Source organism: Catharus ustulatus, chromosome 24, assembly GCF_009819885.2.
Source record: "Catharus ustulatus isolate bCatUst1 chromosome 24, bCatUst1.pri.v2, whole genome shotgun sequence".
Classification (NCBI taxonomy): domain Eukaryota; kingdom Metazoa; phylum Chordata; class Aves; order Passeriformes; family Turdidae; genus Catharus; species Catharus ustulatus.
The window spans coordinates 2,850,578-2,877,261 of NC_046244.1; the positions used below are offsets into that span (position 1 = coordinate 2,850,578).

Consider the following 26,684-nt stretch of genomic DNA (forward strand, 5'->3'; position numbering starts at 1 on the left):
GGGGCGGTCGGGCCCGTCACGGGAGCGCGGCCATGTGCGGGCCGGGCTAACCGGGGCTGCGGGGCTGTGGGCGGGCAGGCGGGGCGGCGCGCGGGGTGACGCGCTGCGGGGCGGGGCGGGGCGGGGCGGGGCCGGCGGCGGAAGATGGCGCGGTGCGGGTGCGGGGCCAGGCTGTGCTGCTGCTGCTGCGGCGAGCGGGAGAGCCGCACCCCCGAGGAGCTGGTACGGCCATCGCCCCGCGCTCTCCCGGCTGCTCCTGATCCCCCCTCCCTCCGGACTCGCGTGTGCTGGAGGAGCCCCCTCACCCCGGGTCTCGGCCCGGCCCCGCTCGGCTCTGGGGCGCGCCTGAGGGCGGGGAGCGGTGCTGTGGTGTTGGGCCCAGCGCCTCAGGGCGCGGTGTCGGCACCTCAGGGTGCAGCTCCTGGCCCAGTCTCTCATCCGATGCCCGTTCCCGCCCGTTTTGCTGCTGGGCCTGGTGCTTCACCGCCAGTGCTGTCCCTCTCCTGGCCCGCATTCTTTGTCTGGGCCTCGTATTCCAGCCCATGGAGCCGCTGCCCCTCGCAGCTGTAACGGGGAGTGATGCTGGCTGGGGCTCTCTCTGATTCTAGCACTGCAGAGTGCTCTCTTCAAAATTGTTGTCCTATGCTCCCCTGTAACCTGTTGCTGTGAAGGAAATGGGATGTGGGTTAGGGCTTTCTGTCGGGATCTCCTGTGTAGAAGTGATGTGTGTTCTGGCTCTAAGGTAAGACCGTTTGGCATTACTGCAAAGTGAGTGGTGATCTAGTAATCCACACACTCAATTTATAAGCAACAGTGGTATAGGATTTCTGTAATTTTGGCTGTGTTCGTGGACAGCTATAGATGCATTCATTCCTGTCATGATTTTCCTTTCCTGCATTTGTTTTGCAGACGATCCTAGGAGAAACTCATGAAGAGGAAGATGAGATCCTTCCACGCAAAGACTACGAGGTGAGGAAATAAATAATACAACTTCTGATATTAATGTGATAAGACTTGCAGACAGGTTAGAGTTTGTAACAGGGCAGATACTCAGTATGGATCATTAGGTTGCATTGGCATTAGCAGAAATACCGAGAGTTGCTTTGCTTGCTTGGAACTGTTCCTCATCTTTGTATGGTTCTGGGATAAAGCCCTCTAAGTAGGTTGAATGTCCAGTTTCAAGTCAGACTCCTGTTGAGAAAATTAGTTTTCAGAGTCTGGTGCATTTTCCCACTTACTCAATTTGAGATTTGCAGGCTCTAGAGGCCTTGCTTTCTGATGTCTGTAGAAAGCATCTGTAGTACTTGGTCACAGTTGCCTTTCTGCTGTCTGTGTTGTCGTGCTGGCTCACAGCAGATTTTCCCATATATCACATTCTGCTGCTTACAGGAGGTGTTTGCTTTTTGCATCACTGTATGGTGGCCCTGAAGTATTTAGAGCAGTTGCTGTCAGTATGGGTGTCACCAGCCCAGTTACTGCTTGGTTTGAAAAGGTGAAGATGTGGAGAGAACTAGTGGAGTTTTGTGACTAGGAAACTATTGCTGTTAACTCCCTGCTGTGATAAACTGAAGAATTGATGCTGTTCTTAATATAAAGGTCCAGTGTTATCTCCTGCACTGTCGAAATGGAGACAGTGAAAAGAGTCTAAAACTGTGCAATGTGACTTGTGTAACATACAGATCTATAAATCAGTTGTGTTTCTGTTTATTTCACTGTCTCTCTCAGCTTGAGCAGTGAAATTCTTCTGTTCTTTCACTTTGTGATTCTCAGGGTCTGGCTGATCCAAATATTTAACTTAAGTTGTTTCCAGGAGTATTTTCTCTGAAAAATACTGTTGTTTGCAGAATCTACTCTGGGGGTAGAAGTGATTTCTGTAGTCTTTAACAAGGTCTTCTAGACATATTTTTTTTCACAACCTGTTGCAGCTGATTCTCCTAAATTGACCTTTTGGCATTTCAGAGCTTGGATTATGATCGCTGTATCAATGACCCCTACTTGGAAATTTTGGAGAGCATGGACAACAAGGTAGGACCTTGTTCTTTCATAAGCTAAAATTGTGGCCATCATCCAGAGAGACTGTGGATTAGAAGTGTTCAAAGCCTTTTTGGATGTGGCTTTGACCAGCCTGGAAGGAGAAGGTGTTCCTGTCTGTGGCAGGGGGTGTGGAATGAGATGAGCTTTAAGGTCTCTTCTAACCCAGATCATTCTGTGATTCTAAATATGCTCCACTGCAGGAAGTTTTATGGTTTTTTCCTTCTTTATGACAGAAATTCTATGTGTTCTCCCAGTTTCTCTGTAACAAAAAAAAAAAAGCTCCCAGCATCTCTTGTGATACTAAGTTTAAAGTGAGCAAGACGTTGAGTCTTTCAGTTCCCAGTTTTCAGTTTGCTGTTGTCACAATCTTCTGTAGATTTATCCCTCTGGCTGTTGAGCTGTGAAGCCTAAACCCACCTTCCAGAAAATCCCTGGTTTTGTATTGCTTTTATTTCACTTTTTTTTTTTTTAATTTTAAAATTTCTTTTCAATCCTCTTTCTGAACAGAAAGCTCAGAGATATGAAGCAGTGAAGTGGGTGCTGGTTTTTGCTATTGGAGTCTGTACAGGACTGGTAAGGATCATGGTGTTTGGGAAATTAGGAAAATTCAGGAGACTAAGCAGAGATAATGGCTAAAGAATAAAGAAATTCTCTTTCATGGTGGTGAGAGCTTAGGTGGAGTTGTCTTTTGGGAATTATAGCATGTTGTTATAGAATATTTTTCAAGAAACCTTTTTTCTTTCAGAACTTTCTGGATTTTTATTGTAAAGTAGTCTGAATTAATTTGACATACAGGAAAACTTGTCCAAAGCAAGCAGCTTAATAAAAAAGGATGGCAGTTTATGGCTGAACTGTGAAAATGAGCTGTATGCCTCCAATAAATACCAGCTTTCTTCTGTACCCTTTAGTATGTTGAGGGTGTTAAAAATACTGCCAGATTAGTACTTTAATGGGTGCTAAAATGCATCTCTTCAGGAATAAATCTAGGATAGATCTGTCCCAGTGAGAGAAAGGGGAAAAAAATCTGAGTTTCTAAAGCTGCTTTACTCTGAATTATGCTTCTTTTGTCTTCTTCATCTTCTGTTCTCCCCTGTGCTCATATTTCTGGTAGGATTAACTAGAGGGTGGTCTTCATTATTTATATGTAGAAATTCCTGATGGCTATTCTGTCTCCTTTTTCCAGGTGGGCCTCTTTGTGGATTTCTTTGTGCGGCTCTTTACCCAGCTCAAGTTTCAGGTGGTACAAAGCTGTATCTTTTATCTTGGGCCTTGCTAGACTCAAGTGACCTTTTTGTTTCTGTTCCCATGTTTTGCTCAGAACAGCTGACTCTCACAATTCTGCCACTGGGCATGTTGTTCATGATTAAGCAAGTTTTCGGCTTGCTTATGTAATTCAGCCCTTGAAACCAAGAAATGTTTCCAGTATCAGGTACATAAGCAGAAAGAATGAGTGGTTTCCTTTCCTCCTAACTCAGTGTTGAGCTTTGAAAAGGAAGCCTGACTTTCTGACTGGTTGTGTTCGCTGCTCTGGCTGGATTAGGAAGCACAGGCTTGGCTCTTGATGCCAGTGGGAGGCCCAGATATTACCAAGTGACTGTGTGTTGGTATGGGGAATGCTGTTTTCCTTGACCATCCCTGCAGCTGTGGAAGAATGCACTGAGAAAGGCTGCCTTGCACTGTCCTTGTTGGAGCTGCTGGGGTTCAACCTGACCTTTGTTTTTCTTGCCAGTCTTCTGGTCCTAATCCAAGTAAGGCTTCAATCCATTGCTGACCCTTATGCAACCTTCCTTTTCTCTCACACAGGTCCTTGATATGAAATACCCTTGGTAGAAACACTTTGTGCCCCAAAACATCAAACTAGCTTCAGAGTGCTATTTGATTTAGCTAAGCAGGGTCTCTTGGTCCCTTGCTCTCTCTTGGTCTGGTATGAAATCAGTGTACCATAGCATCAGTGTTTCTTTCCCACAGCCTGTAGCAGCTGGCTCAGGAATTCCTGAAATTAAGTGCTACCTCAATGGAGTGAAGGTTCCAGGGGTTGTGCGTCTGCGGACAGTGGTGTGCAAAGCTGCAGGAGTGCTCTTCAGTGTGGCAGGAGGTAAGGAGGGCCCTGGTGTGTTCATCTTGTTGGGGGAAGGAGTCAGTGAAGGGCAAAAAATGCTTTCTCTGATTACAAAGGGCACAGAAGGCCCTGCCTTTCCAATAAAATAATTCTGGTGATTTGAAGCAGAGTCATGAGCCCTGAGTGCATTTATAGAGTAGAGAATAAACAGAAGGATCAGGGCTATCAGGGAAATGGGTGATTTTCTGAGTGAGTTAGTCAGATGTGACTCTTTGTGGCAGAATCCAAGAGAGACCTGAGAATGTTCCAGGACACATTGTCAGGAGCAGCCTGAATGCAGCAGGGCAGAATAACCCAGAGAGTTCAGAGTCCTTGTAACAGTTGTTATTCAATGATTTCACCCACTTGGAGTGCAGAATCTGTGGAATCTGTGCAAGTCTTCACAAACATTTGGGATGGTTGAGGGAGTAGGAGGTGAGCACCTCCCAGTGAGGACCTGCAGGCTCAGCACAGAGAGCTGTGCCATGGCATGGGAGTGATCTCATCTTGCTTTGTCAGCAAGGGAGGGTAATGGTGGGTAAAGTGTTCCCTCATGAGCCCTGCTTTTCCAGGTCTTTTTGTCGGGAAGGAGGGTCCAATGATTCACAGTGGTGCTGTCGTGGGTGCTGGCTTGCCACAGGTTAGTGCTGGCCAGGGTCACTGTCCTGGTGAAGCCACTGTTTTGTAAGACTAAGTTTCCATCTCCTGTGTTTCTAAATCTTTACTTTGTTTGTAGTTCCAGAGCATCTCTTTGAGGAAGATCCAGTTTAACTTTCCCTATTTCCGCAGTGACAGGTACTGTACCCAGGATGTGGAGGAGGGGAGAGGAGGATGAGTGAGCAGACTTTCTTGGGAAGAGGGTGGAGGGCTGGGGTGAACCAGTCAGTTGGTTTATCAGTTTCTTACTAGTGTCCTGCAGTTCCATTCTGCAGCAAGACAACACCAGGATGTCACTCTTCCGAGCTGCTCTGGTCTTCATGTTCACAGATGCTCTCTTGTGCTGCTCAGCAGATCTTTACTCATTTCAAACCTTTAATGTGGATGGTTGAAAGCTCAGTTGCTCACCCCTTATGATTAGGATATACTTAAGAGAAGGCTAGGTCTCCTGAATGTCATCAAATTCTTGCCCTTTCACCTCTGTAAGTCTTTCAAGTGATGCTGGAGTCCATGGTTTGGGGTGGTTCCTCACACACTGGGCAGTTGTGTAGTACCAGAATTCTTCTCTGTGTTTGTGCTCTACAGAAAGAGCACAATGTTGCAGCTTAATGAACAAATGGCAGTGTCTGCCATAGCCAGCTTTACTCCCAACTCTCATTCCTGAATCCCTGGGATATATCCATAAATAGGGATGATCTCTTATTTTGCAAAACCTAAGATCTCCAGAGCTCTAATTTGCTAAACTGAGGTTGTTTTTCTCTTCATTTCAGGGATAAAAGAGATTTTGTATCTGCTGGAGCAGCTGCAGGGGTTGCAGCTGCCTTTGGAGCCCCAATTGGAGGCACTCTTTTTAGTTTGGAAGAGGGTTCCTCCTTCTGGAACCAGGGACTTACATGGAAAGTGGTGAGTGATGGTTCTGACTCTGTGTCTGTTCCTTGAGAAGTGGTCTCCCCTTGATAGGGCCTGTCCATGAGGGCACTCAGATGATCCTGTCTCTTCCTGAGCTCTCCTGACAGGAGGGAGGTTGCCTGCTCTATCAGTGTTCCAGAGCTACTACAGGTCAAGGGCAGATATGAGCCTGGTATTATGTGGAACAGCTCTAGGCAGCAGATTCAGTGTACCTGGGAGAGAGGGCTTTTGTGCCTGGGCTCTCTGCAGTTTGATCCCTTCCAGTTCCTTTCCCCAAGCACAAGTCTCAAGGAAGAACTGACTATGCCAGTCTTAATTTTGGGAACCTTTGCTTCCCCCCTTTTTTTTTTTCCTACCTCCACAGCTTTTCTGTTCCATGGCTGCCACCTTCACCCTGAATTTTTTCCGCTCTGGGATTCAGTTTGGAAGCTGGGGGTCTTTCCAGCTCCCTGGGCTGCTGAACTTTGGGGAGTTTAAGGTAAGATTTATTGTTATTTGCCCCCTCTCCAGTCTCTTGTTAGTCCTGGACTTCTGTCTGTTAGTTTGGAGGTTTCTTTTGACACATGCTTGTATTTCAGATCTTAGCTACTCAAAATCTCTAGCTGTGGAGATAGAAGTGTTGTAGGAAATTGCAGCAACTACTGTAATGCTTTTTTTTTTTTTTTTTACACTTTTTTGCACAGTGCTCTGAGTCTGATAAGAAATGCCACCTCTGGACAGCTGTGGACTTGGGCTTCTTCATTCTGATGGGGATTGTAGGAGGCCTTCTTGGAGCCACCTTTAACTGCCTGAACAAGAGACTTGCCAAGTACCGCATGCGCAATGTGCATCCCAAGCCAAAGCTGGTCAGGTATGTCTGCTCTCTTGAGTTTGTGCAGGGATCTCTGCTCCCAAATCAAAAGCATCAGTCTAGAAGACCCTGTGAGTAGGATTGGGGGAAGTCCTAGACTGGTTATTTTAAAAACCACAAAATGAAACCTGTACAGAACTTAAAAGTGAGCACCATAAACCAAATGTTACAGTTCCTATAATTTTTTGATAACTTTGATGGTACAGAGAGAATTGCAATCCCTCTTATAAGGGCAGTGGATAGAGCTCTTTATCATAAAGGCTGAACAAACCAGAGCTTTGTCTCCATGCAGGACTTCTTTGTGTCCTTATCCAAACTGATGTGGAAGGAATAGCTGATCTCACTTTTTAAAATAATGTTGCTTAATTAAATTACAGTATCTGTGTTATTTAGTGAGGGAACTTGTGAAAGTAACTTTGTTTACTCTAGACAGCTCCTAAACACAAAGCCCAGGTTTAAAAAGAAGTGTATTTCAGCAGTTAGAAAAGAGATTGAGAGACTGTGCATCACCCTGCCCAGTCATAGCTATCCTTTTACCCTGTAAGGATGTACAGAACATTGTTTCCAGGTGAACAGCCTCATTACTGAACCCTGGGGCTTTTCATGTGTGACTGCTGTGTGTTCTCTGGGCAGAAATAGCCTTTTTTTGGGGCAAGCAGTTAAAAAGGGGAGCTAAGGCAATCCCTGGGAACCAAGTCATAATTCAACTTGATTTGCAGTGTCCTTTGTTCTGATGCTAAGCTGTGGTGAGTGCTGCTTTTTGCAGCCTTATTTGCAGAGCTGGGACTAGGTTACAGTGCTGAATGTGGTTTCAGTGTATGGTTTCTGTTGTGTCTTTCAGAGTCTTGGAGAGCTTGCTTGTGTCATTGACCACCACCGTCGTGGTCTTCGTAGCCTCCATGGTTCTGGGGGAATGCCGGCAGCTGTCTCCCAGCAGCCACAGTGGCAATGGCACCCTGAGCCTGCAGGTGAGGGATTCTGTGATCATATTCCCTGTCATATTGTTCACCCTGCAGGGCAGCATAGGCATGCAATGAGCTTTTTTACTGACAACTGCAGTGAGAGCCCATGGAGGGTTGCAGGAGCTTAGGGTAATAATAAAAGCTACCCTGTGCTTTTGTACAAAACAATTCAGGCTCTGAATCAAGGAGCCCATTGATATGTAGGCCCCATCTCTACTATTGATATTTGGTCTGAACTTCCCAAAGCATGGCTGACAGTAACAGAAGTGTTATTCCTGTTCTATCCAAAGGCTAATGTAGGAGACAGTGAATTTTAACCCTTTGTGTCTTTTGTGTCCTGCATTAGGATATATCAGAGGATGTAAATTCAAGCATCAAAACTTTTTTTTGCCCAAATGAAACGTACAATGACATGGCCACACTTTTCTTCAACCCTCAGGAGTCAGCTATCCTGCAGCTCTTCCACCAGGATGGTGAGTAGTTAGGAGACTGCCTCATCCCACACTTAATCTTCAGAGCCTCTTCTTACCTGGAACAGCACCACAAGGCTAGGAGCATCTTCAGGCCTTTATGGCTCTGGAGGACTGCTAGTACAACTGGTGAAGGTCTCCTTGATGGGAAGAAAGGCCTGCTTTTCCTCTCTTTTCACTTACTCATTGTCTGCATGTGTGTTTGGACTGGGAGACTCAGTAGCTGTTGTGAGATGAGCCTGCTGTGAGCTGAGGGGTGGATGGTGCAAAACTCTATCTTGGACAGACCTGTGTCTCTTTAGTCATGATTCTTCTTGTGTTGCAGGTACTTTCAGCCCAGTCACCCTATCCCTGTTCTTCCTTCTCTATTTCTTACTCTCCTGCTGGACATATGGGATCTCTGTGCCCAGTGGTCTGTTTGTACCATCACTGCTTTGTGGGGCTGCCTTCGGACGCCTGGTCGCCAACCTCCTCAAAAGGTGCATCAACTGTGTGTGTGAGGGAAGTGCTGCAGGTGCACCAGCAGCTCTCAGGCAGGCTTTTCTAACCTGAGGGCTCTGTGCTTTGCTCTAGCTACATCGGCCTCGATCACATCTACTCAGGAACCTTTGCACTGATCGGGGCAGCCGCGTTCCTGGGAGGAGTGGTGCGCATGACCATCAGCCTGACCGTCATCCTCATCGAGTCCACCAACGAGATCACCTATGGGCTGCCCATAATGATCACCCTCATGGTGAGTCCAGGGCCTTAGCTCTGGCTTTCTGCAGGCTGCTTGAGCATGTGCTGCCCCTGAATCTTTGTTACTTTCAGGGCTTTCATAAGCCAAGGAGTTTTGTACTTGGAACAACTACTCAATAGACCTTGTGTTTGCTATGCAGGTAGCCAAGTGGACAGGAGACTTTTTCAACAAAGGCATCTATGACATCCACGTGAACTTGCGAGGAGTGCCTCTTCTGGAGTGGGAAACTGGGGTGGAAATGGATAAGTAAGGCTGCTCCTCTTGGCCAGGCTGTGGGTTAGAGTTTGTGGTGGGGATTCTTGCTCAGAAATGCTTTAATGCGGGGGGATGGTGCTTCATCTCCAAAAAACCTAGTTGCTCTGAGGAGCAACTGTGAGGGCTGCTGTTAAAGGTGTTGTGCACCAGGCCTGCAACACGACAGAGATCCTGAAGCCCTTTCTGAGGGACTGGATGGATGGGAATCTGCAGGGTGGATTTGGGAGGTTCAGCAAGAACTTTGTGAAAACATTCCATTGGACTTTGCTTCTTGTGGAATGTCATCTTCTTCCCACCTGTTGTCTCTTCCCAGTAGTGTTTAGAAACTTTATTACAAGTTAGAACATTCTACCTTTCCTCTAGTGCATCATTGATACAATGTTTTGTTATAAAAAAAATTGAAAAATCAGGCATGCCATCGCTGCTGGTGCCACAGTGAGGGTGAGCACACAGCAAAAGGAGCTAGCAGAACTTAACTGCAGCAGATATTTTAGAGGCTGGTTTGTTTCCATGTTTGTTCATCACCAGCCTTCTGTCACTGATGTGATGCATGCAGCAATGTTGGATTTCTGTTTCTTCAGGCTACGAGCCAGTGACATCATGGAACCCAACTTGACGTACGTGTACCCACACACCCGGATCCAGTCCCTTGTCAGCATCCTGCGCACCACTGTCCATCATGCCTTCCCTGTGGTGACAGAGAACCGGGGCAATGAGAGGGAGTTCATGAAGGGAAACCAGCTGATAAGTAACAACATCAAATTCAAGGTAAACAATTGCTTGTTTGATAGGTTGAAGAGTAGAGAGCTTTGTTTTGCATACAGAGTGATCTTGCTTTAGTTATTTACGCTTTTGGGCAGAATTCAGGTCAGAGATAAGCACCTGCTGCAATACAGAATTTTTAAGAACTCCCATTCCATTCTCTGGGTAGTGGTAGAGACAAAAGAGTGGCTTGCATTCCTAGAGGCAAAAGTTAAGAGGACAGAGTAATCTGTTTAGCATAGACATGAAAACGTTTGGATCTGTTGCTGAATTGCACAGTCCTATTGGCTATTCTCGCAAGTCCTGAAGCAGCAGTGGCTAATGAACATGTTAGATGGTAGCACAAAGCTATGATGTAGCAGTTCACAGTCACTCTTGGATAACTGTTGACTTGCTTAGTGAGTATCTGAACATGGTTTGTTGCATCCAGAAATCCAGCATTCTCACACGAGCTGGAGAGCAGCGCAAGCGTAGCCAGTCCATGAAATCCTACCCCTCGAGTGAGCTGCGCAACATGTGTGACGAGCACATAGCAACAGAGGAGCCTCCCGAAAAGGAGGATCTGCTGCAGCAGATGCTGGAGAGAAGGTGAGCTCCTGGTAGGCACAAATGTATGGAAACAGGGTTTTTCCATATGTTGAGATGTCTCTGTCATTGCATATGTCAGCAGAAGCAGTGCTGGTATCCATGTTTTAGAAGTGGTTTGTCAGGTCTGAGGAGCCAGTGCTGTGGCTCACAAAGTTCCAGACAAGTGAGTTGATAATGTCCAACTTCTTACATTTCCTTCAAACACCTATGCAGACATATTTCCTGGAAAGGATGGGGTACCTAGGAAGATCTCTGTAGAAATCAATGTCCTCTTGTCTGCAAAAATGTGAGAGCTCTGGAAAGCTCAGTTTTCCTGTTGCTGTGATACTGATACCACCTTTCTGGTAACTGCTCTGAGTCACCAGGGTTATATTGCTCTTACTTCCAAGCAGAAGCCCAGTCTAGTGAATAATTTTCTAAGTCAGTGATGATGACTTTTCATGCATGACATCCTACCGTGACGTTTTTCCAGATGCTTCAGCTTTTATTAGAATCTTAGTAATTTGGCACTGAAAATTGCTTTAATAGCAAGTGATTTGAACTTGATTTAGGAGACTGTCCCTTCTGCTGCTCTGACCACATAATGCCTCTATATTTTTTTTTTTTTTTTTTTTGTGGAGTGAAGAGTTGGTTGTCCCTAGCAAGAGTCCCCAAAATGTTGAGGAGGAGGTTGCAAAGAGCTGAAGTAGCTGCTCTTTTGGGTGCTGGGGTATGTGAAGCTTGTAACACATGGTGTTAAATCCATTACAGATACACTCCTTACCCCAACCTGTACCCTGACCAGTCTCCCAGTGAGGAGTGGACCATGGAGGAGCGCTTCAGACCCCTGACCTTCCATGGCTTGATCCTGCGCTCACAGCTGGTCACCCTTCTTGACCGGGGGGTTTGTTACTCCGAGAGCCAGTTGGTGAGTCCTGCTTCTCAGGAGCTGCAGCAAAGACATCCCTGCCTTCTCAGCTGAGGGTTCTCAGCTGAGGAGCTTGGGAACAATATTCATGGGCTGCCAAAAAAAAATATATCTATTTTTACACTTGAAGGGATGCAAGTGTGTTTTAAAAGTTGCAGACAGGTAATACGAATTCTCTCTTGCAGCTCTTAGAGTAAAGGAAATTGAAAATATCCCCAGGAAAAGGACAGCTGCTGTTAAAAAAGTAATCCAACAGATGAGTTTGTGGCATAAAGATAAGGAGAATATATGACATAAAGATACACAGAACTGGAGAACAGAGGGCAGATATTGAATGCAGATAGAGCACCCAGCAGTATCTGCTGTGTGTTTTACTGCTGTGTGCTGAGGTCTTAGCAGAACAATCTCAGCTGTGTCACTGAGATCAGTGAGAGTATCTGAGGCCCAGCTCCCACAGGGCTGGTTTCCTGCTGCCCTCCAGTGTCAAATGTAGATTTGTGTGAGGTTGGGGAGCAGGTGCATTCTCTGTCAGCTTAAGGCCTGCATAGGTTTGGGTAACAGCACCTCTGCAGAAGGTGGATGTGTGGATATGGGAGGAGATCTGGGGAGGGGCAGTTAAGGGGCATGGTTTGTTGTGCTGCTTGCAGCCCCTGTGTTCTCTGCAATGGTGACACATGGGTTCAGTGGGATTTCTTTTACTTGCAGAGTGCAAGTCAGCCCCGCCTGTCCCACGCAGAGATGTCAGAGGATTATCCCCGCTACCCAGACATCCATGATCTGGACCTCACATTGCTGAACCCTCGTATGATAGTGGTAAGAGAAGCATTGCAGTGTGGCAGTGTGTCCTGATAAGTATTTACAGATGTCCAAAGCCTTTAAAAACCTTTAAAAGCCTTTAAAAATGAGAGCATGTTTGATACATTCTTTGGTGCAGTGACCAACATCCTGTGCTGCTCAAGCACTCAGCCTTCTCTGCATGTGGAAATCCCCTGCTATGAGATAAGTGTCCATTGGTCCTTTACTTGTAGAATAAGGTGCTGCCTGCCCACTTTAACTTCTCAACAAACCAAACCATACTAATGTCATGTTTGCACAGAAATAGGAGATGACCATAGTCAAATCCTCTGCCTGGGCATTAGTGGAATGGAGGACTTGTAGGAATTGCTTGTTAGTGATTCCCAGAGACAGTGAAAATGACTCCTGTGAATAACATGATTGTTTTTCTTTCTTAGGATGTCACCCCATACATGAACCCATCACCCTTTACTGTCTCTCCAAATACTCATGTGTCACAAGTCTTCAACCTGTTCAGGACAATGGGACTCAGGCATTTACCTGTTGTGAATGCAGTTGGAGAGGTGAGTCCTTGTCTTGTCTTGTCTTAGCTGAGCAAAGAAGCCACAGTGTTTGTGCAACATTTTCCATCTTTGGGACAATTAAGATCTCTTTTAACATCAAACAGAAATGCTTTAAAGAGATCAGAATGTGATTTTTGGTTTTTTAGGGTCCTGAAGGCTTAATTACCATGACTTGGTTGCCATCTTTTGTGTCCTAGCCTGCTTCCCCTTTACCTGCAAAGAGCAGGACGTGCATCTCTCTGTCTCAGGTGTGCAGCCTGTAGAAGCTCTTCATTTTTGTATCTGTTGAGGGGCCTTGAGCTCACCAGAGGCCACTAATTGGCCTTTCCTTTCACAGCTTTATTCAAGGCCAAGAGCAAAATTTCCTATATGTTGGGGCAAGATGTTTTTCTGTAGGAAGGGAGTTGTATTCAGTTCCTACTCACAGGAGCAGCAAAGCAGTGTTTAAATGGTCTGTGCTTGACTCAATGTCCTTATCTTTTTGCTGTCTACAATGCTTAGGAGCAGTCAGTAGATGTCAGCAACCTCCTATAACCACAATGAGAAACTGTTTCCCTTAAACCTGACCTGGTCTGTGTGAGGCACCACTGCTTTTGCTGCCTCAGGGTTCCCCATAGACTCTGCAGGGCCTGTGAGTTGCAAACAAGAGATGTTGGCTTGTTCCATTTTAGTACAAGATGCTCTTGGAGTACTAGAGAGCAGCCTAGTTCTAAACTCTTTCCTTGTGTAAAACCAGTGAGATGTTTCACCAGCTGAAAGGTGTGGTTTGACTGCATCCACAACAGGCTGGGAGAAGGTCCCTTTTGTCACCTGCCAGTGTGCAGTAACTCTTGGCTAGTCCTGACCATTTCTCTGTTTTGGTCTTTAGAGCTTCCTTGAATGTATCTGATAGGAGCTATCTGAAGTCATGCCATGTGGAATATCAGAAATGTCTTGAATGAAGCCCTGAAAGACAGCTTTGTTATTTCCAATTGAAGTTTTTATTTCCCATAGGATTTTACATCCTTATGCCATCTGAGGTGGAAAGGATTTCCCTTCCTAGGCAGGGGGTCCTGCTGGTGCCAGACACCACAGCAATAGTTAAAGCTGTTTCTTTGGGTGTTAAATCAGCATTCTTGCCTGGAGAGTAAGGGTTGCAGAGGGAGATTGTTTCTGTGAATTTCTACTTGAATCCACTCTCTCTCAGCATTGATCAAGAGCTGCTTTCAGGTTGCTTCTTTCTGGGGTGTTAAAAAGAATGGCCACTTTATTCTGGATGTCTCATAGTGTCACACCTCTGATAATGACTTGTGTCTTTTCTTTCTCTTTTCTTCCTCTTTAAGGTTGTTGGGATAATCACTCGGCACAACCTGACCCATGAATTCCTGCAGGCAAGACTGAGGCAGCACTATCAGACCATTTGATGGCCCTGCCCCTCTGTCACTGTGGCTTCCTCCCTCCTCCAAGCCTGCACACATGCTCGCGTTCTGCTTGGGCCACACCAGGCCCAGGTCCTGCCCTTTGGCTTCTCACATGCATATCAGGCCTGGGGAACTGGAAAACATCTTGTTAGCCAGAGAATTAGAGGAGCTGCCTGAGCCCAGAGCTGTTGATTAGCCTCAGGCACTTGGTTTGACAACTCTTGATCCAGGTGTTTTCTTCCCCTGTCCCCCAGTTATCTCCTTCCATCAGATGTTGTCCTGACACTGTGTTCTGCCATTTTGTTTTGGGGTTTTCCAAAGAATTGGAAAAAAGAACCATTTCTCTCCACTGTGTCCTGGGCATCTTCCTCTTCCTCCTGTATGACTCCCTTTTCTTCTTCCTCCCTTGTTCCTGCAACTGTTGCCTTATTTGTGTGAGAAGGGAGTTGCTGAGAGGAGATACTGAAGTTTGCAGATATCAAATAGCTGCTCTGGAGGATGGTTTCTTGCAAAACCAGTATTAAGAAATCCAGCATTTTGGAAATATATCTGTCTTTGCAAGTGCTCCCCTTTGGCCATATTTTTTCCCTCCAGCTTCATTTATTCTTAATTTCTCTCCTTTTTTCATGGGGAAATGTTTCTGCTGTGATTATTTTTTCACAGCAGGTGACTTTTGAGAGCAGCTCAGCAGATTTGGAGTTAAATGGTTACATTTCAGATACTGTTAGGGTTTATAAATATATAATACATTTGCACAGCATCTCAGAGAAGGGAGATACCTTTCCTGTTAGCTGTTGCTATTTATCTCCCTGTAAGAGACTCTTCTAAGATGCTTGGTGGCACTCCACTTTGACATTCCTGCATTTCTTTGCAATTGTAGGCACTTTGTCCTTGCACTGCTCAAACAATGAGAGCCTGGGGCACCTTTCCAGCTGGAGTCAGAGACCAGGGAACTCCACATCCTCAGAGCATGGAGAAGTTTTGCAAATAGAACTGATGGTCTCTGGGCTTGGTTGGATTATCTCTGTGTCATGAGAGGAGCTGCTGTAGTTTCAGGCTGCCATAAGGAGGGATTCTTGGTGCTGGTGACTAAGGCAGGATCTCCTGCAGGTGGTATGTGAGGCTGTCTGTGCTCTAAAAATGCTTGGGATAATATTTGCAACTGCAACAATCTGTAAGGGTAAAATGAGCACTTAGGAGCCAGTTGCAGCCAGTTCAGTGCTTTAGCAGGTACCATCCTGGCCAGCACCTGTATTGTTCCTGCAGGCACCTGCCCTCCTGAGCTCTCTGTGCAGATAACCCTCAGTGGGAAGCCAGTGCTGTGCCTCAGGGACTGCAGAGCTGATTGGCTTGATAAAGCACAGAGCATTCTCTTAGCCAAGATACTGGGACAAGTTACATAGGGAATGTGTTCCAGAAAAGCTCCACAGCCTCTGAGCCCTCCAGTTAACCTGTTGTCTGCCATAAGGAGCTGGCTAGGTGGGAATTGGGACAGAAAAAAGGCAGACTGTTGATTTTCTGTATTTCCTTAGTGCATAGAAGCTGGCATCAGCTACTGCTCGTGATTTGAGAGTTCTTTCCCTGTAAGTAGAGTAAGGATGTTTGTTCTGTCTGGATAGTCTCTGCAGGTGTTGTCTGAAATGCCTGTGTTCCCTGAGCTCTGCTCTTCCACTGAGCTATCCCAGGAAACTTCCAGTGCCCATTTGCCCTCCCTGAAGCTGGACTGTAGGATTGAATTGTGCTTTTGTTAGGCTGCCTTTCATTCAAAGGATCTGTGCTCCTGGGTAGTTACAAATCACAGGAATCAAGTTTTTGTGGTATTTCAGATCACTCAATGGAATTGGCAGTCCTGTACTGTTAGAGCCCCTGTCAAGTATGTCCTGTGTCTCCCCATGACAAATGATTTTCCTCTTGCTCATGTTGAATGAGTGTCTGGAAGGGAAGGTTTCTCCTCCTGCACATGAATAAGGCTCCTTAGGTTGTTTGCCTTGAGCTGATCCTGATTTATTTCTGTACACAAACAGCAGGGTGTTTTGCTGCAGGATGTCTTTGTCATTGCTGCTGGGCAATCCAGACTAGTCAGGAGAATCTTGTCAAGGTTTTTCTGGGCACCAGATGCTTCCCTATGAGAAGCACTTTGCCTTCAACCTGTTGGCAGCACTGTGTGCTCTGCCTGGGCATCTTATTCAAATGTTTCAGCTGGAAAACACACCCTTTCATTCTTTCAGTAGAGAACTTTTCAGTGAGGATGGTGGGGGACCCTGTCAGCTGCTTTAAAGGGAAATCTCAGCATGCAGTTACTGTTCTGTAGCCTGCATTAAAGGAATTACAGGTTCAGCTGACATTTGGAGATGCAGCATTTCCCTTCTGGTGAGGACTGATGCCAAGGGGTTTGTGGTGAATCACTCTTGTTCTCACACTTTGGTTACTTAATTCCTTTCTTCCAACACTCTGCTTTTCCCCTGGCTCTGGTTGCTAGGTGATTTACCAAGAAACTTACTCTAACACAGGTGCCTGTAATATTTTAACAGAGCAACACTAAAGGAAAAATAACCCAGAACTGGGTTAGTTCTGGTGGCAAGGTTGGGGGTTAGTCTGGGGCCTTCTCCCTTGCCCTGTGGTTTCCTGTGCAGTGTTAATTATGCAGTTTTCAATTCTTAATTATGTACTGTGAACAATTCCAGTGGTAGCAACTTACCTTTCCATTTGTTTTTTTCTTTGCACTGTTTTTTGTTATGAAATGATGTAAGCTAATTCCATGGTGTGTGTGTATATAAATTGTATTTTTTTTTTTAAATTTGTATGAATATATTTTTATTTGAACTATGGCACTTGGGAAGTATTCATGTAGCTGTAACATGTCTGAGAGTAAAATGTTTGTGTGTCTCCTGCAGCACTTTCAAGGTCTTTTGATGTTTCTAGTATTGTTTTATTTTTGCCTTTTATGATAATAAAACTAGTAGAACATAGCAACATCCAAGAGCATGATTTGAGGGAGTTGAGCAGTTGCTATTTATGAGCTGGAACTGTTTATTATGTTATTTATGTGTGGATCTAACAGTTTATGCAGAATATGCTCTTAGGCTAGGCAGAAGGAATGACTGCTCCATTAGGCTGTGACCACTGTAGTTCCACATTGTCACAATGGCTGGTTCAAAGGAGGGAATTGCCATGTTTAATAAGGAGCTAAATTGTGCACAGTGCTACTTTTCTTACCTGAGAGCTCACCTTCCTCCCAGTAAGTTAATGAAAGGGGTTTAGACTACAGTGTGGCACCTCTTGTTTTATAGTTGGCTTCTCCAGGGTGTGAAAGATCTTAATTTCATCTTTAAAGTTTATTTAATTTGTGGCTATCTTTTCTACTTTGTCATGCTGTCTGCCTTACAGAAAAGAATTTGTGACAATTTTTGAGCTTTTATCACATGCTTTACAGGCCAAAAATATAAGTAGAGTCTTTGAGCACTGTAGAAATATCTGACCCAAAAAGCTCACTGTCCTTCCATGTTTGTATGCATCAGGGGGTTGTGTAGTACAGGATGCACATAGCAGCTCTCTGAGGCACTCTAACACAGAGTTAGCCAGTCTGGCTCCTTCCCTCTGGCTCTCCCTTGTTGGGTGTGTGATGCCAGGGAAAGCCTGAGATAGGTAAAAACATCTCTTGGGAGGTTGAGGATTGAGGAACTAAAGTGATTGAGGAGCTAAAGAAGGGCCACAGAGGTCCTAACTTAGCAAGGAATAGGAAGGAGTTATCAGGGGAAAGGACTGGGGGAGCTCTGCTTCAGCTCTGTGCTGCCTTTGGTTCTAAATGCAGGAATTTAGGAGGGAATAGGAGAGGTTTGTAGGCTCTTAGAATCCTATAAACTCTTTGGTTTATAGACTTGTTGAATCCAACCATGTGTCATTGTCCCTGTAACGACACACTGGGGCTCCAGCAGAAAAAAATTAGTGGTGTTCAGTGAGATTATTATTATTTTTATTTTTGTTTTGCTAGCAGGATACAGGCTGCTTCTTCAGTGTGTGTGCATTCCCAGTTGTGGATCATGCAGCATGCACTGGAAGGAACAGAGGATGACTGCCCAGAGCTTTGAAGGGGTGTAAGGAGAGAGTGAAGCTGCTCTTCTTGTCCAGGGTGCTGAAGGGCTTTTCAGTGGCAGTGGGATACATTCAGTCTCCTCTGCACCCACTGTTGAATTGCAGTGTCTGCAAAGGCTCATTGGGAGCTGAGATGAGATGTAAGTGAGCTCCACTGCTCTCTGGGAAGAGAGGGGAGTCAGATGAGGTTTGGACTTTGAGATCATAGTTTAAAAGTGGGTAGGATGTCCCTTTCTCCAGGCTTTTTCAATTGCAGTATGGGTTTGTATGCTTCAAGGATCAGTAAGATGTGTGTTAAACCGTTTAAAACACATCTTACTGATCCTTCAAGCGTTTTGGAGCAGAGACTGCAACCCATATTTACCAGTTTAAATAGAAAACAATACTGATACAGAAAACTGATGACTAACAGATAAGACATGAGAACCTTGAGATCTTTATTGACTCCCCCAGCAGCTCTTTGATGCCTGTACTAGAGAATATCTCTCTGGGATGGCTGAATTAACACACCAGTTTTATCTTTCTTTTCTGTCCTCCCAATTCCCAGCAAAGCAGGCTTGACTCTAGCTGCCTTCCCACCACCTCCTGTTTTCATGAACTTCACCTCCTCCCCACTCTGCTTCTAATGTACAGGACTGTGCTGGTTTTCCAAGAGAGCAGTCAGGAGATGGTAATAAAGGGTGAAAGTCTTACAAATCTTCCTTTCTTCCTTCCCACATAAAAGTGTGGGACACACTTAGCAAGCAGATGTCAATCAGCAAAGGCCTTTGGGGGCTGAGATTCAGGGGAAGTAAATCAAGCAAGCTGGCTGCAGCCAGACTGGGATGTGTGCTGGCACAGCTCCACATCTGCCTGCAGCAGGGAGGGTGTGTGCCCTGTACTTCACATACAATTTCCTAGAGAAACCAAGCAGTGCTGACAGCTCCTCTTGGCATTCTTGCCTGCCAACTTGGATTTCATTTAGTGGGAAGCTGGATAGGAATAGTGCAGTGTCTGGCAAAGAAACCATCAAATGTAATTTGTAAATATACCCCATTGCAAGCATCCCCCTATTCCAAACCAGGCTCATGCCTTGCAGAGTGCATGGAGCACACTAATGGAATTACTGTGTGTCCAAAGGAAAGCAAACTGCTGAATTAAGCACAGCCAGTCATGGGTACTGCCAAATGCTGTTAGGAAGTTGGAATGAAGTCTGGCAGGGCAGGAGGTGGCAAATGTCCTTATGGCTGTGGGGGGGGGGGGGGTTTAGCCTGGTCCTTCTCTGGTCCCACTGGGATATTTTTTCATTTACGTGATGGCTGTTCCCAAGAGTGCTCTCTCTGATCCAGCTCTCACAACAACAGTGGTAGCCTTTTTTCATCCTTGTGGGTGATGTTCTTTGCCTGTAGAGCTGATCAGTGTCGAGTTTCTCCCATTCAGCTTTTCCCAGTGCTTACTCCTGACCTGACTGTGAGATTTCCCTGAAGGTGCTTTACAGCTCTGTGTGTGTATGGGAGTAGCAGTAAAAATCCAGTCAGAGATGCTTTTTTCCTCGATTGCTCCCCCTCAATTAGGTTCTCCCAGACTGAAGGGTCTATTAACATACTGTCTGCAAGCCAATACAGACTTGTTCCACCAGGAACTGGCTTGCTGCTAATACTGGACCCACCTGACTTTAGGTCAGGCAGCATTGCCTCTTCTTGCCATATTTAGCACATTCCACTGAACTAATCAGTGTTTTGTGCCTTGAGGGGCTGACAGGGAGGGACAATTTACAGTGTCTGTGCAAGTTGTGCTTGACTGGGTAAAATTCAGCTCCAGCAAAAGCTATTGTTAGAGTACATGAATTGTTTTTACTTTCAGTAGCACAGAGGAAGTCAGGCTGTTGCCTGTTGCTGGTGTGGAGGCATCCAGCATGTTCCCATCGTGCTGCAGTGTCTTTGGGAAGCCTTTTTAGAAGATAAAGCCCCATTGTCCCCACAAGGGCTCCCCAAAGGGTGACTTCACACCCCCCTGATCTGTGAAATTGAGTAAATGCAAAGTCACTGTAACTTTCACTGCAGGGATGTCCCATGGATGCTTCTAGGAGTCTTAACCTGGGAATTTATTCTTCTGTCAGAGAAACCCGTGTGGACACTATTCCACAAAGTATTTTATCTGTAGCTGATGCTGGAAGGAGAGGATTTGTATCACACTGTCTGTGGTTTTCTGTTGGATTGTAATGAAATTATTCCCTCAGATAGGACTTCTGCCATTCTTCCCTGGGAAAGAATCACAAGGCCCTGTGTGGAGAGGAGCACACAGATCCCTCTTGGAGGCCGTGTCAGCAGTGCAGGGAGTGACTTGTCAGAGATGTGATATGTGACATGAGCCCTATTAAAGTGTTGCAGCAGCCTTAGCTGTGACTGGCCCTGTACAGGAGGAGTGTGCACTTGAATTTACCCTTTCCCTGGAGCTGTGGTCCCTGAGAGGTGCTGTCAGCAGCTCTGGAACACCTGCCTTCCAGTACCTGATCCTCACCAGGTAGCATTTCTGTCCCATTGTGCATTTGCATAAGCAAAATCAGAATTGGACTGTTCCACCTGAGTCTGTCCTGGTGCTGCCTTGTCAAACCCTCAAAAAACTCCTCAGGGTACTCAGGTGCATGGGAATGAGACTGGGAATGCACTGAGATTCTGGGAATGAGACTCATGAGGTGCTCAAAATAACACAGTTGCTAGCAGTACGTGCAGTCAGTCACAGGACAGTTGTGTTGAGCTGGGCTTGGTGCCATTGCTGGGGCTCACATGAGAATCCAAGCTCTTTGTCTCTTGGGATGCTGACTGAATGTGATTTTGGCAATATTGCCTTCTTTGGTGGGGTGCTAGAATATGTCATTCAGCTCCTAGGTGTGAAATTTAGCAATGAAGGTTGACTAAATCTTAATCAGACTTCCAGTGTTCCCATTAGCCATGTTAGAACAGCTTCAGGAGGGGCCATTCCCACAAAGTGAAAAATGTTCCATACAAGCTGCTGTGCAGGTGAGTGATCCCACCTACCCTCTCATGAGGAATATCATGATAATATTCAAACCCTTTGAGGATCCTTTAAGAAATTGTGGGAGTCAGCATGTCAGCCCCGTGCACAGTGAGACAAGACACAGCTCATGATGTATCTTTGTGTTGATGCTCGTAACCTTTATTTGGTCACTGTGAGAAAACATATACAATGAATTCCCTTTCCTCCCTCTGGTTATCTTGAAACTTGTGGAGTGTTATTTTATTTATTTCTTTTCATGTGACTTTTGCTTACATGAGGCATTTGTGGCAGTTCCCATGAGTGAATAATCTAAACCAGCAAAAGGACTCTCTTACTACTGAAACCCTGTCTATAGGAGAATTCATGATGGTCTTTCGATGTTACACAAGTATTTTTTTTCCCTGCTAGCCTGTTACTGCAGAGGAAAAGCCTCTAGTCAAAAACTCATTTTCATTTTTACCAAGTTCATGCTTTCTCTGTCTCATGTAAATAAGATGCAGGCTTGTGGGTACCAGAATGTCAATAAAACTTAAGATTTTGACTTTAGGCAAATATAAGAAAATTTAATGCAACAGACAGGAGAGAGGTCCAGCACGGATGTCTAATGTGTTAGTTTTATTTAAAGATGGTCTGTCAGTGCTAGCATAAGAAATGTTCTTTAAAAAAACATCAAATAAATAAATAAATAAATAAATAAAAATAGGAATAACTTTCTGTTGAGAAGCTTAGAAAGCATCTGTCTTTCATCTTGGGAGGAAGGGGTTCTGTAAAGCATTCTTCAGAGCAGGGAATAGGGAGGTTGATCCTAATTTCTCCGGGAACCTGCAAACCAAACATGAAATAAATGTCACTAAAACCTGGTTTTGTCTTGGTACATGTCACCATTGTTAGCAGTGCTTTTGGAAAACCATTAGTAACTTAAATACTAGGCTCAAATTAATTCCATTCTTAAGCTGTGTCTTTAAAAATACTTAATTGAGAAGCTGCTGTGTCCCTGTGCCAGGGCACAGACAGAATCTGGGAAATGCTTTAACCAGGACTCACCATTGCACCCCATCCCGCTCAGGGAGCCGATCCGATCAATCCTCCTCCCAAAACAGCCAGAATCTCTCATCATCCTGGGCATTTGCAGCCCCCTCAGTCTCTTGAGGAAGGGGTCCCTGTAGGACAGAGGGGTGTTGGGGGCAAGCCTGGCTTCAGCCTTCTGGTTGTCACTGTCATCAGCGAGTTCTGACGGGATCTCCTCCTGGATTTTGGGTTGTTGCAGGTCAGGATTGGACTCCAGGGCTTCAATCATTGCAAACTTATCCTCCAGCCTCTCCAGCAGAGCCTGTAAGGGAAGGATTCAAGTCATTAAACTCATTGTTTTGTGGTTGTTTGCTAAGTCTTCCAGTCATTCTGTTCAGCATTTATCAACGGTCCCATAGCCCTCCCTAGGGAGACTGACAGGGTGGATCCCAGCTTTACTGGTGGTCACTGGTAACTGGCCAGGTTAGAAGATGTCTTGGCAGAGAAGACAATGCAAGATGTGGGTTGCACAGGGAGGTAGCACTCAGCCCACCCCTGGTACACAGTCTGGGAGAACTTCTAGCCATACAGCCCATCCCACATTCTCAGAAGCTGCTGCTTTGTCACCCCTGGTTATTTCCTTGGACCTCACTCGGAGAAGCTCTTGGTGTTTTCACTAATCTCTGCCCTTAAAGTAACTGAAAATACCTGTATGGTAAATTCATGCCTGCTGTGTGCTTGCTTCCTGGGTACCATTCTTTGTAATTTGTAAAATTTTATATAACTGGAGTCAGATAACCCCCTCAGGGGCAGCTGAACCGATTAGAGGAATCTAATTGCCCATCTCTAGAATATGAATAGAGGGGAATGAGCCTTATGGCTTGCCTGACAGTGAGTGCATTTGGAAGCCACTCTTCCTGGCTGCTGGAAACAGCCTAGAGGCAACTTTAGCTTCAATTGTCCTTATCAGCTCAGGGAGTTTGTTCTTAGGGCCTGAGAAGAGCTTTGAGAAGCTGGTCACTGGTACCAGCCCAAGGAAAGGCTTGAGCTTTCAGATCCCATCAGTCTCAAGCTTGTACTGTGCTGTAACAATGGATTTTCTCTATTATTAAACTTCTTGGCTGGTAATCTTACAGCTTTTTGGAAGCTTTTCTGGATGAGCCACACTAAATGATTATGTTATTCCCCTCGTAATATTTCAGAAAGTTTGTCTTTGGGTGCTCCACTCCACCTCCTCATCTCTCATCCATACTCCCATCTCAAATTCACAAAGCTAGAGCCATATGGCTGCCCTACGGAGCAGGGACAGACATACAGACAGCAGGATAGACAGGACCCCCCCTCAAAGTTTTCTATTTGCTCTTACAGAGCTACTCTGATGATTTTTTCCTTCCCTGGAACTTTGTTCCCAGGAGGATGTATCTTTAAAAGAACAGAAACGCCAAAGCAGACATCCTACAATGTGACAATTTTGGTTCCCGCCACTGCCCAGGAGCTCAGGTGAGGATATTGCCCTACAAAGCTTCTCTGAACCCCTTTGGGGAGTGAGGCTTTGTCCCCCAGCATGTGCTGGCTGATGTGGTTATCACAGTCCAGTCATGCAAAAGGAAGGCAAAGCATCACATCACACTCTGCTAAGCACCCCAAAAGTTTAACCTTGCAAAATGAGAGTCCTCACCTCCATGCTGGCCAGTTCTTTGGCAGGGCTGAGGCTGTAGATTGGGTTGGCTCTGCTGGGCTGGAGCTGGATGAGCAGCAGCAAGAGGAAGCCATAGAAAAATGAGCCTTTAGTGTCCATGGCGCTGACTTCGTTGGGAGTAGGGAAGTTCAAGCTGTTTCTTCTGAGATGTCCCTTCAGGTCTCTCTGTTCCTTGTCCTGTTGTCTCTCAGCTGAAGCTTGTCTTTTATACTCTTTGGGTGATCCCTACTTCCTAGGTTATCAGTGGGTTTATCTTGGGCACATTCCAGTCCCACTGTAGGCATGCAGCTCTGTCAAGGGAAGATTCCCTTTATTAGCTGTCATTAGGCAGCAGCTGCTGGTGCTGAGGAATGTATGTCACAAGTCAGTGATTTCATGTCACTCCCCCTCCTCTTGATACCAGGCGCTGTGATTACATAGTCCAGTTGGAAATTCTTAGCAATTCTCTTTCAAGAGACCCCTATGGTCAGATTTACAGAGATGGGAAACAATCCCAAAACTGCTCTAAACTTTGCTCAGTTAGAAGATTTCTGTAAGGAAATTGCCTTTTACTGGGGAAACGACAGGTTTTGAGATGAGTTTTTGGTGAAGAGTCAAGAATGAAGCTAAATGGACTTTCAGGACAAGCATTGTGCACGCTTTCCTTCTATATATGGAATATGTGCGGCCACCACATACCACAGAGCGCGCTGAAAATCCCAGATTTGGGCCACTTCTCTTTTCCTGTTGCTGCTGAGGTGATATCACCACTGAGACTTTGTGTTTGTGTGTTACCAACAAGAGCAGCACCTCGATCTGCACCTCAGTGCAGGCTGACTGGGAGAGCGAGTGCCGCCAGCCCTCCGCGACAACCGGCACCAGCACCACTGAAAACTCATGTTTATTGACAGCCAAATGTTTAAATAATGGAATTTCCTTAAGCATTGATGGTAAGGCTTGACCCTGCATCAATAAAATTTAAAGAACAGGCAGCCAGATTCAGCAATAATCTTCTTTTACCGTCGTACAAGAAAGAAATTTGTTCGATGAGAACTTAAATAGGTGTGATTCAGAAAGGTATCAGAATCTGTCCCAAAGAAAGAATGGATGGATTTGTGTATATGTGTGTTTTGTGAGGAGTTAAAACAAAATATTTAATTTAGTATATTAAAAATAAGAAGTATTTATTTGTTTCTTTAAGTGCCGAATGTCTTAAAATTAGCTAGAAACTGCCTATTCTTAAATGACCGATTTCAAAAGTACAGAAATGCTTCAAATTTCCACTGGTGTCTTTGTGCATATAATATAACTAAAAATTAATCTTTTTACAGAAATACAAGAGAGTTCTAACTCATGAAGCAATGGCTTTTTTTTGCATTTTCTTGTTACTTTAAATTGAAACAACAAATGTATAAGTTGAATATCAGTCTAGTAATAATTTGTTGACTCTTCATATGAACATAGATCTTGAAAGAAACTCCTGACTACATTTTCAAAATAATAATAATTATAATAATAGAATGATAAAGTTTTTCCCACGTCTGAAATATCTTAACATGGTGTTTATGTACAAACATGTCCACATACTGTTCACATGATCAGCTACCAAAATTATACTAGGAAGGACATTCTCAAGGTTGTGAAGTCCTGCTCAAATTCTGCTTTTTCCTAATGTAGCTCAAAGTCAGCCCAACTCTGTCTATGTTCTGACAAAGCCCTTTACTATAAGAGCTCTCTCTATTTTTCCTCAATGTTTTATTTTTTCAGAACATGTAGGCAATACTAATTTTCTGTATTATTGTGTGCTCCAACACTTTCTTATTTTGTGCTTTTAAAAAAGAACTAAGAGTCTAATAACTTCTTTTTTAAATTAACTCTCTGTACTGCAGTGTCTGTATAATTTATTAATTAGTTCAAAGTACTCTCTTCCTGCTGCTCTTGGTGTGTGTATGTTTGTGCCAAGGTGTTACTTTGTTTTGTAAACTGCAAAAGTGGGAGAAGACAAACCAGAATTATTCATTGATTTTGAGTGTCTAATTTAAGATAATTAGACTCTGTAATTGTTGTATTTCTTGTTTCTTTCCTTTCACACCCTCCCACACACCACTAAGTATTCTTAGTGCTCTCTCTGTACAAAAACATTTTGTAGCTTGCTCTGAGTTTTCCTTTGTGTCTGTTTTTATTTATTTTATTTTTTGTACAGCAGCCCCTGGGGCACAAACCCAGCAGCAAGAAATTGAAGGACACAATATTAATCTCAGATGTGAAATATTTTGCTTTGAGTGACCTGTAACTGTGAAACAATCTAATTTTCCAGGATTTTAGTCATTAAGTCAGACCCCAAGATAGTCCTTGCTTTACTGGTTCATTCCTTTTCATCTTCTGTGTTCCATGGCAGATAAATAAGATGCAGCAGCATGACTTCAGCCTCGACAATACTTTCCTAAGACAGGAAGCTTTTGTGCTCTATTCTATGTACAATGCAGTGAAGTGTAGAGGTGTGGTAAAATGAGTGCCTGTCACAGTAGTAGTTGTATTTTCACAGCCAGATTCTGCCCTCAGTTATCCATCTCACAGTTCTGCTGAAGCACATGGAGTATGACACATCAGAACTCATCCTTGTTACAGCTGTAAAAGTCACTTGTTTATCTCAGTGTTATCACCCTGGTAAATTAATACATGAACTTTAGGCTTTATAGCTCAGCAGTGGAGAGTCAAGATCGAAGTATTTCCCATGCTCAGCTGGGCATTTCCCTATAAAACGTCTGCCTTAGCAGGGCAGCTAAAAAGCTTCCTGTGACTGCTTTGAGGGTTGGGAATGTGGCACATTTCCCCTGTACCAGGGTGTGGGATGGGAGGTGTGGTGACAGGAGGCTCCTTTAGAGCAGCTCTGGTTGCTCAGTCAGAGAGGGAGAGCACC

General features: G+C 44.9%; 2 protein-coding genes across 2 annotated transcripts; one reads left to right on the forward strand and one right to left on the reverse strand.

Moving 5' to 3' along the window:
• The first annotated feature begins 129 nt into the window (after positions 1-129).
• On the forward strand, positions 130-16,964 carry CLCN6 (chloride voltage-gated channel 6). The gene is made up of 23 exons (XM_033079520.2): positions 130-222; positions 910-969; positions 1,960-2,025; positions 2,542-2,607; positions 3,218-3,284; positions 3,676-3,782; positions 4,003-4,129; positions 4,705-4,772; positions 4,869-4,927; positions 5,560-5,692; positions 6,063-6,176; positions 6,382-6,548; positions 7,390-7,516; positions 7,857-7,983; positions 8,306-8,459; positions 8,554-8,713; positions 8,859-8,965; positions 9,556-9,742; positions 10,167-10,324; positions 11,075-11,231; positions 11,937-12,044; positions 12,464-12,589; positions 13,912-16,964. Exons 1-23 carry the CDS (start codon positions 145-147, stop codon positions 13,990-13,992), a joined length of 2,604 nt encoding a protein of 867 aa, XP_032935411.1. The 5' UTR covers positions 130-144; the 3' UTR covers positions 13,993-16,964.
• On the reverse strand, positions 16,293-26,179 carry NPPA (natriuretic peptide A). The gene is made up of 2 exons (XM_033079526.2): positions 23,765-26,179; positions 16,293-22,408 (listed from the first exon to the last, which is right to left on the reverse strand). The coding sequence occupies exons 1-2, from the start codon at positions 23,882-23,884 to the stop codon at positions 22,040-22,042; spliced, it is 489 nt and encodes a 162-aa protein (XP_032935417.1). The 5' UTR covers positions 23,885-26,179; the 3' UTR covers positions 16,293-22,039.
• Positions 26,180-26,684: the final 505 nt, after the last annotated feature.